This window comes from Bradysia coprophila (assembly GCF_014529535.1).
Source record: "Bradysia coprophila strain Holo2 chromosome X unlocalized genomic scaffold, BU_Bcop_v1 contig_117, whole genome shotgun sequence".
Taxonomy (NCBI): Eukaryota; Metazoa; Arthropoda; class Insecta; order Diptera; family Sciaridae; genus Bradysia; species Bradysia coprophila.
Window position 1 is genome coordinate 710,632 of NW_023503292.1, and position 16,346 is coordinate 726,977.

Consider the following 16,346-nt stretch of genomic DNA (forward strand, 5'->3'; position numbering starts at 1 on the left):
ATTTTTAATAAAGCTAATATGTTAAACGAAATAAGTATAGCCCGTCTAGTTTTCCTGTCTATCTCTCAGTGATGTGGAACATCATCACTTTCAGCACACCGGTGTCAAAAATTAAAATGCGTCCTCGAACGTTTGTTGCTTTTATACTGATTGCCGTTAATAAAGAGACAATTCTGTTGCCGTAGAAAGTCAATTATAACCGAATTGCATGCAACATTTTTCGTACAGTAATGGTCATAAAAGTTTTACTTTTCATCACTCAATTGTGAAAAGTATTCTTTTGTAGGTCTTGTCGTAGCACTAATGCTACAATTTGCATTCGATATGAAATTTTTTCGATATTCATCGCTTGGTGCATAAATAACTATGTTACTGTAAGACTGCGTCGCCGTGTTAAAATAGGAATAAAAGAAATGAAACGACCGGATGTACATATTTCTCATCAATTTTCACTATAGAATTCACTTAAAAATAACAAAATACAACGCAAGATTTGTCCTTGAATGGGATTCTGGACTATTTTTTACCATTTAGTTCAAAGACAACTCTATTGAGCAATTTTCTTTATTATAAAGGCTATTATCAACCTACAAATACGGTTTGCTGATTACATTTGGTAGTATATTCTGCACAGTTTAGGACAGATTGTTTTTTTTTTGGCAAAACTTTTAAGTTTTCCATTCCAGTTTAGCGATGGAGTGAGAAAATTTACTCAAAATTTATACTCGGTTCACCATCTGGCTTAATTGGGTGCAAAGGCCAGATGTTCGGTCATGTTCATAGGTACAAAATTTAACTTTTAATTTTAGTATTTGGATTTGTAACCGGAATGATATGAACATTTCGATTAAATCCTGTCCCATTCATCACATCATCAATATGTTTGCAAATTTTATTTTAAAAATGTTTTTTTTTTGCCCAGCAGGTTGCCTAATGGTGTGGCCGATACTGCTTTATGCATTTGACGAATGGCTCTTTTCGATCACAGTTGGTATTACTCCAGCCGATCTTTGTGCTTGTCACTTGCGGCATTATGCGTAAACGAAACTCGCTAAACACAACGACAACGACTAAGGCACGTTGAACGGCTATATAGTAATATTCATGGTTTCTGGTTCATTTAATTGTCTCTTCATTTCAAAATCTATTTAGGAGCTCGTTCGTAGGTCATAACTACAACTACTAAGTTCATTGAGAAAGCAAGCTATCACTATGTCACTTTATAGAAACTCCATTTACATGCCACGGGGTTCGGGATGAAAGTGGGGGAATTGGTTATGTAATTCTCGTTTTATAGAGCAGAGCGCTAAATAAGTACAGACCTACAATGAGAAAACGGTTTCCAATATCACCCAGTTGATGGGATTCCTAATTTTGTATGTGGATGGTATCGTCACCAAGGCTTTATACTTGGGGAGGTCATGCATCAGATGCAGATAAGCGGGTGGAACACACAAAATTTGACATTTCCAGTATCGTAGTAGTATCGCACTGAGTGTCCAGGTAGCTCAATCGGTAGAGCATAGGACTCATACCCAAGAGGTCCCGGGTTCGACTCCCGGTGCAAAAATGCTTGCCTGGTTTTATTCTAATCACTTGGTGATTAAGCACTCGCTATTAGTTATCTAATGGCTGTACGACCGTAACAAAGTCGCAAATTTCAAAGAAATCCAATATTCGATTTCTTCGCAACAATCACGCCATATTGACATAATGTCAATGACACAATTCACAATATACAACAGACTGTAGGATAAGCGCCATCTATGATCGACTAGTCGCTCATTGGGAAAATACATGAGTCATTAGTGATGGTTGTGGTCTTCGCATACCACTCGTGGCTTAGAGAATTCACAACGTATGGGACGTTTACACGGTCGATTTGTGAACTATCTGAGTCCGGAGAGATATGATGAAAAATCACAATTCATATGATCAAGTGATTTGTGCAATAGCACAACAGGCCCACTAGAGGCTTAGGTGCTGGGCTAACCCCCTTCCCATCCAATCCAATCCAATCCAATCGTAGTAGATGGATTCATAAGTTTGACTTCATGAATCCTTTCTTATGTGTTCCCGTGTATCTAATAAAATGGCGATCTGTGAGATTATAGAGAGTCTACAAATTGTCGCCATCGTATTCGGTTCGGTGCGAGTGCCTTGACTTCCACTAATTCTTTCTCGACTTTTCTCGCTTCGTCGACAACTGTTCCTTTCCGCTTGATTTTGGACCTACCCCTTTTTCGCGTTCCCTGTGGGTATCGACTTCTGGTCTACGCAAAAAAAAAGGAAAATCTTGAATTATCGTCCACGTATTTTGTATTTTCCAGGAGGATAACTACTACGTAATTTGTTGTAACTCGGAACGAACGTTATATTTTATAGGAGTTGCCTGTCCTAATTTTCTTAGTAGATTACATCATAGACCATGTAAATGTTCGAATAATATTAAAACAGATCTGGTAAATACTATCGACATCTAAAGACAGAGTAAATTAAAATGATGGATTATGGAGATTTTTAGCGTATCGTGATTTTAAAACAAGTATAGAACTAAATAACAAGCTTTCGATCGAGCTGTATAACATTCACAATGTTTTTTCGGTGTATTGAGCTTGCGCGCGCACTTCGACGTCGAGCTTATGCGTGTGCATCGGAAATAATAAATTACAAATAACAAACCTGACAAATGTAATATAGACAGTCCAAATCTGGATACACTCAGAGTCGATCATTTTATTTTGCTGCCACTTTATTAACTATTATTTTTTATGTCTTCATCGCATTGTCTACCCTCTAGTGTATAGGTCAAAGTATTTACATTGAACCAATAAATAAAAGCTTGTCAACAATCACGAGATTTTCCAGAGCACCACCTCCAGCATTAACACTGAATAACAAACATTAATATTGGAGGCTGTAGTGGTAAAAGCTTCCGTTTAAGACTGTTTGTATCGTTGACATACTCATACAACAAAAATAAATCATTTATCTACAAAGCGAATATAGAGCCTAATGCGATCTTATCAGCCTCCTACTATATTCTATGTTAATGCTAGGAGCAGTGCTCTGGTTTACTTTGCACGACATTATGGTTCAATCCGTGCATGAGAGGAGTTTTATTATATGTTGTAAAGCAGAACCTTGGATGGCGGTATATTATTTTGGTCGTCAGTATGTAAACAGCGTTTTGTTATGCTTTTCGCTAATTTCGCTGATGTTATGGGCACTTGAGATTTGATCGATCCAATGAAAGTCTTTATGGTAATTTCGTCACAAATTGGCAGATGATTCGGACTTCTTCCTTTTGAATGTTTTCATTTAAGAGGATATTTTTCAATTTTAAAAATTTTCTTAACAGGACTTTCGCAGACATATATTTGTGACGCAAAGGTTTCTTTGACTTTCTAAAATTTTTGGATCAAATCTTACTTGTAAAATTTTACGTACATGCGCAGAATGCATTTCCTAAAACGATATCACTTTTTTTGACCAAGTTACAGTTACTGACACAGGAGTTCCATTACCATTTGAGTCAACTACTATTTATGAACTATGCCACTATCACTTCAATAATCCCAAAAGTCCAGAAGGAAACCCAAAAATCTATCAAATTCCTAAAGTTCTAAAACTGGGAAGATGGTGGGCCATGTAGAGTGATAATACACCAAGACAAGTGTTAGTGTGATATATGGATTCGTGTCCTCTCATCATAATCATTATCTCATAAAAAAATCATTAAATTTGACTGCTGATTCGAAATGAGCGTAAAAACATTTTCTTTCTTTTACAGAAGTCACGATTAACTGCAACTCTGCGCACTGCAACAACCTGTATATTGCTTTTCATTAGTGATACCAATCAACAATATGTGTGTCCACAGTAAATTTCAACATATTTAGTTACGTTGTAGTTACGACCGTTACGGGTGTCGTTAGCAAAGTTATTTGTTCATAGATCGAATTATCGGCAGTTTAATCGACGACGAATCAAAACGTATTAGGAGTAGTCGTATCAGACAAACGCTTGTTCATTTATTTTAACTCAATTGAATTGCGTGATATGGGGAAATAGCAAATTGGGTAAAGTTTACCCATTGAATACATTTCCGGATATGTTATCACAGTTAATATTCGATGAACCGAACAGTCCAATCGACAGCGAAAATATTTCGACAACTACGTTAGCCGATCGCATATCAATAGTCCTTCCCGCTAACACATCAATCAATTTGATAGCAGCCACGACAAATTCAACGATTACAAAGAGTGTGGGTACTTTCAACGGAACATCGGCCGCTCTACCAACGGTAGAAGGAATTTTCATAAGTTTATTGCTACTTATTGTCATCTTCGGCACGGTGATTGGAAATATTTTAGTCTGTGTTGCCGTTTGTTTGGTACGAAAACTTCGTCGACCATGCAATTACCTATTGGTATCGCTAGCTGTGTCCGATCTATGTGTTGCCGTTCTAGTCATGCCATCTGCGATGCTATATGAGGTAATGGGCCGATGGAATTTTGGCATGATACTGTGCAACATCTGGGTCGCATTTGATGTACTGTCCTGCACCGCATCCATATTGAATCTGTGCGCGATATCCCTCGATCGCTTTTGGGCCATCACAAAACCGCTAAAGTATGGCGTAAAACGAACTCCTCGCCGTATGATGTTGTGCGTGGCACTGGTTTGGATGGGGGCTGCTTGTATCAGTCTTCCGCCATTACTCATTTTGGGTAACGAACATAAGGGAGAGAATGGCGAACCGATATGCATTGTGTGCCAGAATTTTGCTTATCAAATCTACGCAACACTAGGTTCATTTTATATACCACTCGCTGTGATGTTATTCGTATACTATCAAATATTTCGGGCGGCTCGACGAATAGTTATGGATGAAAAGCGAGCCCACACACACCTAGAAATAAACGATGGTCCGATAGGAAAATTATCAAAGTCACAAAATGGACCATCGAACGGAACATCAAATCGAAAGAAGAAGCGAAATAAGCTAGCTAATGAACGTAAAGCGTCAACAACACTTGGTATTATTATGTCTGCATTTATCGTCTGTTGGCTACCGTTTTTTATATTGGCTTTAGTTCGACCCTTCTTAGGCGAACAATACCAAATACCACAATCATTATCTTCAGTATTTCTATGGCTCGGCTATCTGAACTCGATGCTGAATCCCATAATATACGCCACGCTGAACAAAGACTTTCGTAAACCGTTTCGGGAGATGTTGTGCTTCCGCTGTTCTCGAATGAATGTAATGATGCGCAAAGACGTTTATCGCGATTTATACGGTGAGCCGTCTCAACGTTTCATGCTTGGCAGTGAAGGTTTAGGGGAAAGTTTACTTTAAATGGAAGCTAAAGTGTTTCTGCCGTTTAATATTCTCACCGTTTGCAACAGCTCCGTCAGAGATTGGGAACTGTTTAGATTTAGGCACATCTTAGTATTTTTAGATAATTGTTTCCGATTTTCAGTTGAGAAAGAATATACGACTTCAAGTTACTTACCAACCTTTTACTTCCTTTATTTAAACGAACTGATTGATAAACCATCTGCACAGGAAATGTATTGCTCTTGATTAGTGCATAGCCGAAAAACCTTTACATCCTTGAAAAGTTCTTGAAATTTTGAGAATAAAGTTGCAAGAATCGGAAGTGATTTGAGCAGAAAATTTTTCATCGTCATACTCCGCCAATAATGTTGGTTTGTAATCAGTGATCATGCTGAGTTCAGTCACTATGATGGCCAAGACATTCTTTGGAGAACCAAACAAGGCAGTTGTTTCGACATTAATTTTTACGATGTACTAAAGACACACATCGAGTAACTCATGTGAAGGAGGCCTGTAACCCGTATAGCCAGCCAGTCTCGGCAACGGTTATCATCTATTATCGAAAACGACTTCGAGAACAAACGACAAGCTCTGACTAATGGTCTTTTATAAAGCAAAAATCATGTTCAAATAATTGAAGTAGAAGATCTGAAACCAATCTCTTGAAAATATTTAGATAAAGTAACGAAGTAATAGATTCGATAGTAAGAGAAGCGTAAAAACGAGGTTAAAAATGACAAACAGTAGTTGGATCGCCATAGCACCAAATTTGAATTTAAACAGTCGACTCGACTCCTCCATTGTGATCATTCGTAGCACTGCTCCTAGCATTAACACATAGAAATAGGGCGTAGGGTAATCTGGCACACAGTACTAAGATACCACACTTTTCAACTACGTAAAAGATGAACTCACACAAAATTTCCCGTTACCGAAATTTCGTAAAAGGGAACATTAAGTGTATGATAGGGCTAATAAATAATCGTAGCATTAAATTTGCGTGTGCGAAATTGTGAAAAATGGATTTAAAAATGTTAGTTTTTTTTCGGGGTGGCAAATTTTCCGATACCTGTTTTCCAATGGTCCCTAAAATTGGAGACGTTTGACTCAAGTGTTAATGTAAGAAGCAGTGCTATATGGTTCATTATATAAAATCGACATACGTAATTTGGTCCTTAATTCAGCTGTCAAAAAACGATCAGCTCCTACATGTTTACTTTGATATGTCGTGGACACGGACAAGGCTTGGAAAATTCATTAACATTAAAACGATCCAAACTGCTCAGAACTTTGACCGATTTTGTCTAGAAGTTGTGTGCCGTGGAACATTTTTTGCTCAAGTTGTTGATTTTGCGAAGCGCGAAAGAGATCAGAGATCAGGCAATATTTTGCTTCAGATTATTTGACCAAACGTCAAATACGTTGTAACATCGGTACTTAAAAACCCTCTCCAGCTCAAAATTAAGCCAAAGAACCAATCACTAAATTCTTACGATAATCTGGTTTGGCTAACGATCCAGCGTGAAAATAATTCACATTAAACGAATAATATAAAAGATGAAAGTAACATTTTTCTCTTCTGTCTAGTTAATTGATGTATAAAATAAAGTATTTAAAATGTTGATATTGGTAGAAAAATGTAACTGCAGTATATATACTACTACTACTAGTACACTACGACTTTAAGCGAAATGAAAACTATAAAACTATTTATGTTATGGAAGAAGAAAAAACAATATTCTTAGGCTGCAAATTTATTACTTTACGTGATTTTAAATTATTTATTTAAGAGCACAGTGTACTACATTAAATTGAATTGTTAAAATGAATCGATAAACATCGATGGAAAAAGTATTATTTTTAATAAACATATGAATCACACAAAATGATGGTTTTCTTAACCGCATACATCAAAAGCGAAATATTTTTAATAACAGTGGACGACAGTGAAACTTAGGCATGAATTTGTTTCAGCTACTCATACAAACAACGCTGCTTAGACTCGTTTTTTACTGGGGCAATGGTTACACACACAAGTGTGGTCAAAAGCGATATTAAGACGTGTGAGCAGTTTTGTTTGAATGAGTGGATCAGCTGAAAAACAACTCAAGCAAATTAATGCCTAAGGTTCACTGTAAGTGCCGGATACGAAACACAAACTCACATACCGAAACAGTTCACTAATAAATCCATTCAGTCTTATTTCAAAATAACTAAACGGGAACAAGTGTATTATCCCTCTATTCCCCACAAGGATAATTTAATCAATTCCGTATACAAACTTCAAACTTTCGTCATTCAAATTTGACAGAATGCAACAATAACATAAAGAATATGATCAAGGCCTCAAAGCACTCATCTTTCCATTATGAACTTCCTTTTTCTGTCGATACCTGTTAGCTATATATTCAGTCGAAGCATATCTGCATACATTATCCTGATGATGCAAATGCAATCTACTCGCATGAAGTACAAAGTTTCTAAATAAAAGTTTATTGTAACAACACAAACTACAAACTTCCGCCGTATACATCATATTATTCCAGATATAGCCCATAAAGAAATGAGAAAATTTTAATTGCAACAAAATCATCATTTGAGAGACATCCTCTGTAATAGTATATTACTTCCGAGGCTCCAAGTTGTGTATTTGATAAGTGGGGTGTTACAGCCCGACCCGAGTGTGTATTGGGGTATTTTGAAAGATATTTTTCTGTAATAGTGAGAGTGTGTTGGTATATTCCTTCCCAACCGTTACTTTCCTTCTCGACCGTTTACTTTCCCTACCGACCGATTCATATCATAGCTCACCAATACACTCTCACATATACAGAAAAATTATTATTTTACTTTGCGTGATTACTTCAGTCGTATTAGGCTGTTTCCCCATTCCTCGAGCATGCTATAACATTCGCAAAATGTAACACATTGTTCTAAATTTGAGGGAGTGTCTAAGATGCTAAGATCTGAAAATAAGAGTAAATTCTATAAGTTCTACAACGACAATGTTGAAGCAAATGCAAGGTAAGTGTGTACACGAGATGTCTGACCAAATTGTTTTTGTTGCAAAGTTATGGTGAGTAAAGACTATAATCAGGGGATCAATCTCTGATCTATGCAAAGAAACAGGTACATGAAGGCAGACAGGATTGAGTGGTAAGTTATTAGTTCTTTATCACACAGCAAACTCCTGTTAAGCTCTTGTTAAGGAAATGTTGTTAAGCTCATAAAGCTCTTCAAAGAAAATCTATGTCGAAGACATTTTGTGGTCCACATGAAGTATTTGATGTTTAAGCTTGAAAACTATGAAAAGTGTGGGGCGTTTCTTTTGTTTGAAGGATTAAACAGAGTAGGAGGAGGCCCCCTTACACGGAATAGATCCACTTTGTGTCTAATGTCGGTGAAGACTTTGTAGTGTTTATATTTTGTCTAATCTCATATTTCTTTACGGATACTTTGGCAAATATTGATTTTCGGTAGATTCTCATAATTCATTTTACTTGCTTAACCCACTTCCCACATATTTTATACAGAATCATCCAGATATCCACTCTACAACGTCCTAAATTTACGTGAAATGAAATGAAAATGTTAAATTCACTCTTACTGTACAGTTAATCAAAATCGTTCAGCGTGAAAAATTTAGATTTTGTGTTTACCATTCAATGAAACTGATTAAATGAATTATTTGTTGGGTGCGTTAGTTTTAAGAATCTTTTTTGGACATGAGAAGACGAAAAACAGTAGTTGTTTGTTTAATTGTAAAATGGATGTAGACACATGCGCCGGCTGTCGATGAGAGAAATTTCACTTTAATACGAATCACTAAAACTGGCTACCGAGGGGTGAACTTGTGAAATGTAGGAAAAAGCGCTTGACGACGCCAAAAACCACTTCTGATAATGTAGCTAATATAGCGAATTGAAAGAAAATAACAAAAGTGCACTTGTGATTTGCCAATCCGAGCCTGCTGACATAAATCATATTCAAGGCCATCCACTTTAATAAAAAATCTCATAAAAATGAACGAAACATTTAACGAAACTTAAGTTAGGGTGCGTCTTAAAGTACCGCATATCTCGAAGATGATTTATATGTCTAAACATAGTTGATATATCTTCGGTTAGTTTTGACCATACGAGCATGATTTCTTTCCATGGAAATTTTCACAAACAACCAGGCCCGTAGCTACGGGTGGGCTGGGGTGGGCTAAGCCCACTCTGGACTACGTCTGAGCCCACCCTGGCGAAGGAGAAAAATAATAAAGTTGGGAAAAATTTAAAAGAAGTTAACAGTCTTAGTACAGAATGTGGATTTTATCATTGTTGCTTTCGTAACCTCAGCAGCTAAAATCCTTTAGTATAGTACTTTTAAACTCATAAAATACCTCCAAGACTCAAGACCAAAAACTTACCTGAATTCAATAACTAATAATGATGGAAATTTAGTCTTGACGAGTGTACGATACTAAAGTTTTGAACAAATATGATGAAGTCGCCTAAAAAAGTAGAATACTCAAAATAGCAATCACTGCTAAAATGTATGATTTAACAATGTTGAATCAACATTTCAAAAAGCGAAGAATTGATACTCCATTAGTTTAAGTTTAGTACACAAAATTTAGTTTAGGATTCCTAGATGTTTGCAAAAATTATCATTAACGAAAAATTTGGAAATGATTTTTACCACGGCAGAGTAAAATTAACCAGGCAGAAGCGGTTCATTTTTGAAACGTCTAATAAGGAACCTAATACACTGTTTGAAAATTAACTCAAATGAAAACTGACATACAATCGCTAAACCGAACTGGTGTGCATACGTTATTTTGCACCAGCTGGTCACATACAATTCCAAATGGGACCAGCTGGTGCAAAATAACGCATGCACACCAGTTCGGTTTAGCGATTGTAAATTGAAAAATTTTATTCGCAAAACACAAAGATAATACAGGTCTCTAGTCAAATCAGGCGCTCGTGCCTGGTTTACTTTACTCTGCCGTGTTTTTACGAGACAGGGAATTTTCTTTAATATAAGGTATTTGACCGATAGTTGGGAGTATCGAAATATTTTCAATTTCGAAGAGCAAATATCACTTTTACAGTAATTAATTAATTTTAAATAGATTTTTGCTTGCATTCAATGTTGTCAGTACATTGAGACTTACGTTATGGTGTCTATGGCTTGTGGTATTTCATATAAAATCGACAGACCAATAGTTGGAAACGTCATAGTACAAATTACGGGCTTCGTGGACCGTCATTGGGATAATTTTTTCAACATGTAAATTTCCTTAAGTATCTCACGATAGCACTCGCAACTCTCGGTTAAATACCTATATCACCTTGCACTAAAACTTCATCAAAATTCATTTAATGACATTTTGAGTAGGTCGACTTACCCACATATTTAAGATCGTAAAGAATATAAGCCAGATAGCGAATAGGACAAGTTTGATATTTTTGGAATATCTATGAGATATAGTAGCGATTGTAGCAATTGAAACTATAACCAATGATAGGTAGACATGGCTAGGAATCTTCCCGATGGTGATAAAATGAACAAGGTCAAGATGTTAAAATAAGTGCTAATTGTTGCATATAATTGTTCGCCAGATCAGAGGCCACCAGTACGTAGATTAATTAATTTAACTTTCAATCAAACTTTCCATACATTTTCTTTAAAAAAATCTCTGGAACGTGGGCACCCAAAAGAACTTTTTTTTTAATTTTTCGAAAAAACTGGAAAAACTACATCGCAGTGTTTTGATATGTTAATTTAGTAGCGCAGGCCTTCATTTTATTTAAGCCAATAAAATGAAAAATCGTAGGGTGATCATTGACAAAACACTAAATTTGTACTTTGATGCCTCATCCTGACTCACAGTTACAACCTTTACGAACAGACGATATTTTTATTAGAAACGTACATCAATTAGGTTCCAAACAAATTTGTTTTTTATTTTTCTTCGATGCAGAACATTATTATAAGATACTTTGCCTCGTATTATATGCCAAAAAATGTTTACTTTTTTTATAAGCCATTTTGAAAACCCAAAAAATAACGAAAAAAACGAATTGACGAAACGAAATACACTCCGGAGTGTATTCCGATTCGAATTTTCATGATTTTTTGCGTGTTCAAAGTGTTCTATAAAAAAATTAAACATTTTTTGGCATATAATACGAAGCAAAGTATCTTATAATAATGTTCTGCACCAAAGAAAAAAAAATTGTTTGAAACCTAATTCTCTACAAACTACCAGTAGATCAAAATCGACCTGGTCACTTTATTCTGGTGTATTATTTTTTTTTAATTCATGATTTTGAAATTTCCAAATTTTCCGAGGGTCGGCCCGAGCCCTCTTGTTTAAAGGAAAAATTCTTTTACGAAGTGACCACCTCCGATTCAAAAAAAATTTTCACCTGGAGGATAGACGTCTGAAAAAAGTTGTATCTACCGTGGTTTTATTAAGTAGTTTCCAAAAAAATCGCCTGCGGCGCACTTCACATTATAATGCTCAAAACAAACGAGACATTGAAAACGTGTTTTGGTCCTATTTTTCATGACGAAATTTTCGAAACTGTCAAATGAAGTTAGAACTTTTTCTATTCAAAATCGCGATTGCTGCATCTGTCAATGAAAACTAAGCCCAAAACACGTTTTCAATACCTCGTTTGTTTTGAGCATAAGTATTTTTAATTACAAACAAAGAAAAATTGTATCGGGCTTGAGCCCACCCTGAGATTTCGCTCTAGCTACGGGCCTGCAAGCAACTGACTGTCACGTTTTCGTTATTCATAGAGGGCAAAAATGATACCACTGTCAAAGAATAGGGGATATAAGGGATAAAAGTTTTTACACGTTATTTTTAATCGACGTTCAGGAAGTGGCAATTTAATTTCAGCCTTATTTTGCTTCAGCTGGTGCACTAATAAAACAAAACTGGTTACAAAGTTACATAGGCATTATGAGTGTTTGTTTGTATGAGTGAATCAGCTGAAGTTTCAATTTATTGCAGTGATCAGAAACTGCATTTTTCTTCTTCTGTTTTTGTCTTACTATACGCTATACTGTTGTGGGCCAACGAAATAATGCGCAAATTTTTGTATAAGGGTTACCCTAATATATAATATAAAAATATGAATGAATGAATTATGTACAGCGGTGCGACGACAGCAGTGCTTAAACTAGTGCGTAAATTGACGTTTGTAAAAAAATAGAATCCCACTCCTTTACATAAACTCTTGTTGCTAACGCGTTAGGGGGTTTCGCGCATCCCATTTACCAACTAGTTTACCAACTGATTCAGCATCTAAATGGAGTAAATTTACGAATTGACGGTCCGTTGTAGACGATGTTACATATATCAGGTGCACATATAAGTAAACTGGCAGGCCCGTGCGCAAATCTAATATTTATGAATATGTGCTGTTACGGCTGACGATGTGTTTTTGCATCAACATAATGAATCTTTTAACTAATATCATGTTCATTTGTGGTGATTTTGACATTACTGTAGATACAATTTTGTTGCTCGCTTCGCTCGTATCGCTCGGTTGGGTCTCCGACAGGTCATTACATAACAAACCGTCTAAAACTGTAAAATAAGTAAAACAAAACTTTTAACAAAAGGAGTACCAGATGTAATTGTAATGTGGTGATACGCGCGCCGTTAGAGCATGAACGATAATTAGTGTGATAATCGAATATCGATTTTGATGCATCAATTCACGCCCCTCCTCAACAAAAAAGAAGTTTTTCCGAAATGCGCCCAAAAACTAAGAACGCACATCGATTCAGGGACCTATTGGGAGCTCAAAACAGCATTCAGTAAAATCGGACCAGCTCCTTCCCCATACAAAATTTATCATTTCATGAAATTTCATACACCTCTCTGAAACCATTTTGTCACAAAAGTTCAGTGAGTGGACATATTTTGATCGAAGCTAATTTTTATCTCATAGTCAGAGGTCATACCTTTCTAACGATACCACACTCAATGCATTCCATTCGAGAAAAATCACTTTGTAGACTTGAAAATTGTCGTGAAGTCGCCAACTCGAAAACAGGCTAAATAGTTAGAACACTTAAATGAAGTCTCCACTAGGGCGTATCGAATTTTGCAAATTTTAAGGACCGCGATAGCCTGTGTGCGGAAAACGTAGATCATCGAAAACTGTGTCCGGGCATGTGGTTGATGAATCCGATGGAGCAATGGAAGAAGTCCTCCGGGCGGCTTTAAGTTTCCGATGGTCATAATTCGGAAAGTTGAGAGTATTTTTGAAAACAATGTTCTAGCGGGATGTGTAGAGCTTTGAAAACTCTACAAATCTACCGAAGAAACCTATGGTCCAAAAGGTGCCATTGCCAAGATTGCCTAACATCGAAAATGTGACCTTTTGGTTTTTGACTTATATTTCCTGAGAGACAAATGATTTTTTTTAGCCTGGGGTATGAGGTGGTAGAGGAGGTCGAGCACTTCCAGTACACTAGGCATGTCCCGATCCATTATACACTTGAAATCACTTTTTTAACCTTTTTAATTGGAATTTTTAAGAGTGGCCACGTCGCCCACGAAGCAAGTGCAGACACTGCAACCGGTGCTGTTGAGTCGAGGACACCTTGGCCAGTAAGTATGCATAATACTCCACGACAGTAGCTGAACTTTTTCACAAAATATCTGTGATTTCGATGTGGCACACTTTGTACTACAAAATCTGAATAAATTGAATTTATGAGAAAAACGAGAAATAATCGATTTAATTAGTTATTTCAACCACGAATAGTAGTAAGAAGTCGATTTCGTTGCAAATACACAGATTATACATATTTTTCGATATATTTACGAAAAATTGAAGTTCGTAGTATAGTTTTTCAATTCATGTGCCACATCGAAATAACAAATATTTTGTGAAAGAGTTCAGCTACTGTCATGGAATATTATGCATACTTACTGGCCAAGGTGTCCTCGACTCACCAGTACCGGTTGCAGTGTCTGCACTTGCTTCGTGGGCGACGTGGCCACTCTTAAAAATTCCATTCACAAATGTTATAAAAGTGATTTCAAGAGTATATCCGATCGGGACATGCCTAGTGTACTGGTAGTGCTCGACCTCCTCTACCATCTCATACTACAGGCTAAACAAAATCATTTGTCTCTCAGGAAATATAAGTCAAAAACCAAATGGTCACATTTTCGATGTTAGGCAATCTTGGCAGTGACACCTTTTGGACCATCGGTTTCTTCGGTAGTTTTGTAGAGTTTTCAAAGCTCTACATTCCGCTAGAACATTGTTTTCAAAAATACTCTCAACTTTCCGAATTATGACATTCGGAAACTTAAAGTCGCCCGGGGGGACTTCTTCCATGGCTCCATTGGATCCATCAACCACATGCCCGGACACAGTTTTCGAGGATATACGTTTTCCGCACACAGGCTATCGCGGTCCTTAAAATTTGCAAAATTCGATACGCCCTAGTCTCCACGCTTTTCATATTTTATTTATCTTTGATAAAAGGGTCGTAAATAAAACGTTTTTAGAAGACAATTTTTTGAAAACGAAAACTGTACTTTCTTTGATTACTCTATGGCGTGAATTATCGATAATTTCTTTCGATTCATATTATCAATTGTTTTGGGTGTCTCCCATACCCTGAGACCCTTGCCTTTGCAGCTTCTTATGCTGTTGTTCAAAATGATATTGCCACATAACGTGTCCCTACATATCTCCAGTGAAATAGAGGACTCATTAACTATTTAACTGAAACACCGCAGGCTCTTTTTTACAAAAATTTATTTAATTCATTTTCCAACATTGCAATTGACTGCAAACCGATAGAAATAAAGATCGAAACTTGCCTGTTGAAAATATCCTATTTGACTGCTCTTGTGGTTGCTGTTGCTATTGTCGGATGCATCTGATTGCAATCCCCAAAAAAATATTTTTTTTTCTGAATTAATCGAATGAACAAAATAAATACACGCAAAACATCTCTGACTACGTAATACCGCCAAAATTTGTGAAGTCAAAAGGCATCGATCCTCAAACAACTCTTCGCACCTCAAAGAAACGTTTCAAATAATACACCTGACCGACGGTCATAATAACTAAAACTAAAGCTTCGAACGTTGACCACATCACCACTCGGGAATTTGTGCTTTCATTTATCGACCGATGGATTTTGTCACGTACATTCATGTACTCTTGTTCGTGTTTGACGCCAGTCAGTGTGCCAGCTAATTCTCTGATCATGTCCTCCAGTTTGGTATGGCCGGAATCGGCTTCATTTGCAGCGCCAACGGTACCAGTAGGTGCCTCACCGATTTCTACTGTGAACATGACCGTCTTCGGTGTCACCGTTGACATTTTATTACTGAAGCAGTACGTGTATATGCCAGTGTTGTGGGCTGCGAACGCATATTTGCCACTTGATTCTCGTTCTCCCTGGTAGATTGATGCGCCGTCAGGCCCGGTTATGCGAATGTCGATATCCAGGAAACCTCCTTCTATCGTTTCGAACATGACACCTGCAACGGTGAACAGACTGTCTTTAGATTCACACTTTTCCACGCAAACAATCAATAGACTCACCCATTTTCGTTCCGGCTTCTACTCGATCGAAGAAACATTCCTCCGAATGGGCATCAACGACTACAAAATATGATTCCGCACCTGCATGTCAACAAGAAGAGGAATCGTTTTGTTTATCAATGAGCATCAATGAGTCGTGGGACCCCGAATAGCTTACCATTAAACAGTTGCAGCAGTAGCGCGCAAAGTACAAGTAGCTTGCTCCACATATTTTGTTAATTACTAAAATTTTCTAAAAGTGAAATTGTCGAAATTGTGGTCGTTTCGAAGTTAATTTTTTTGTGTTGATTTGCTTTGGCCACGTAAATGTCTTCGCTGTCACAATTTTTTTTTTTGCCAACTTTTCTTACGTTGGCAGTAATTGCACAGATGGATATGGGTTACACTACAACATTTATTATGCA

The 16,346-nt window shown here is 36.8% G+C and overlaps 3 protein-coding genes across 3 annotated transcripts in view; 2 read left to right on the top strand and 1 right to left on the bottom strand.

Annotated features, from left to right (window-relative positions):
* Positions 1-1,074, top strand: part of LOC119067088 (5-hydroxytryptamine receptor 1-like) — a 42,577-nt gene extending 41,503 nt beyond the window's left edge. Inside the window, exon 2 of the transcript XR_005085862.1 lies at positions 923-1,074. The gene's annotated coding sequence lies outside the window, so the exon portion shown is untranslated. The remainder of the gene's footprint in view (positions 1-922) is intronic.
* A 2,720-nt stretch (positions 1,075-3,794) lies between these two features.
* LOC119067089 (5-hydroxytryptamine receptor 1-like) lies at positions 3,795-6,948 on the top strand. The gene has a single exon (XM_037169848.1). It carries the CDS (start codon positions 4,115-4,117, stop codon positions 5,366-5,368), a length of 1,254 nt encoding a protein of 417 aa, XP_037025743.1. The 5' UTR covers positions 3,795-4,114; the 3' UTR covers positions 5,369-6,948.
* An 8,181-nt stretch (positions 6,949-15,129) lies between these two features.
* On the bottom strand, positions 15,130-16,279 carry LOC119067093 (transmembrane emp24 domain-containing protein 2). Its single transcript, XM_037169853.1, has 3 exons — positions 16,100-16,279; positions 15,943-16,023; positions 15,130-15,878 (listed from the first exon to the last, which is right to left on the bottom strand). Exons 1-3 carry the CDS (start codon positions 16,149-16,151, stop codon positions 15,394-15,396), a joined length of 618 nt encoding a protein of 205 aa, XP_037025748.1. The 5' UTR covers positions 16,152-16,279; the 3' UTR covers positions 15,130-15,393.
* Positions 16,280-16,346: the final 67 nt, after the last annotated feature.

Excerpts from the sequence above, each read along its gene's own strand:
- LOC119067089 (XM_037169848.1), top strand. The coding sequence starts at position 4,115 with ATGTTATCACAGTTAATATTCGATGAACCGAACAGTCCAATCGACAGC.
- LOC119067093 (XM_037169853.1), bottom strand. The coding sequence starts at position 16,151 with ATGTGGAGCAAGCTACTTGTACTTTGCGCGCTACTGCTGCAACTGTTT. Across the intron at positions 16,024-16,099 it reads ACTGCTGCAACTGTTTAATG|GTGCGGAATCATATTTTGTA; the intron begins GTAAGCTATTCG and ends GTTGACATGCAG. Across the intron at positions 15,879-15,942 it reads AGAAGCCGGAACGAAAATGG|GTGTCATGTTCGAAACGATA; the intron begins GTGAGTCTATTG and ends TCACCGTTGCAG.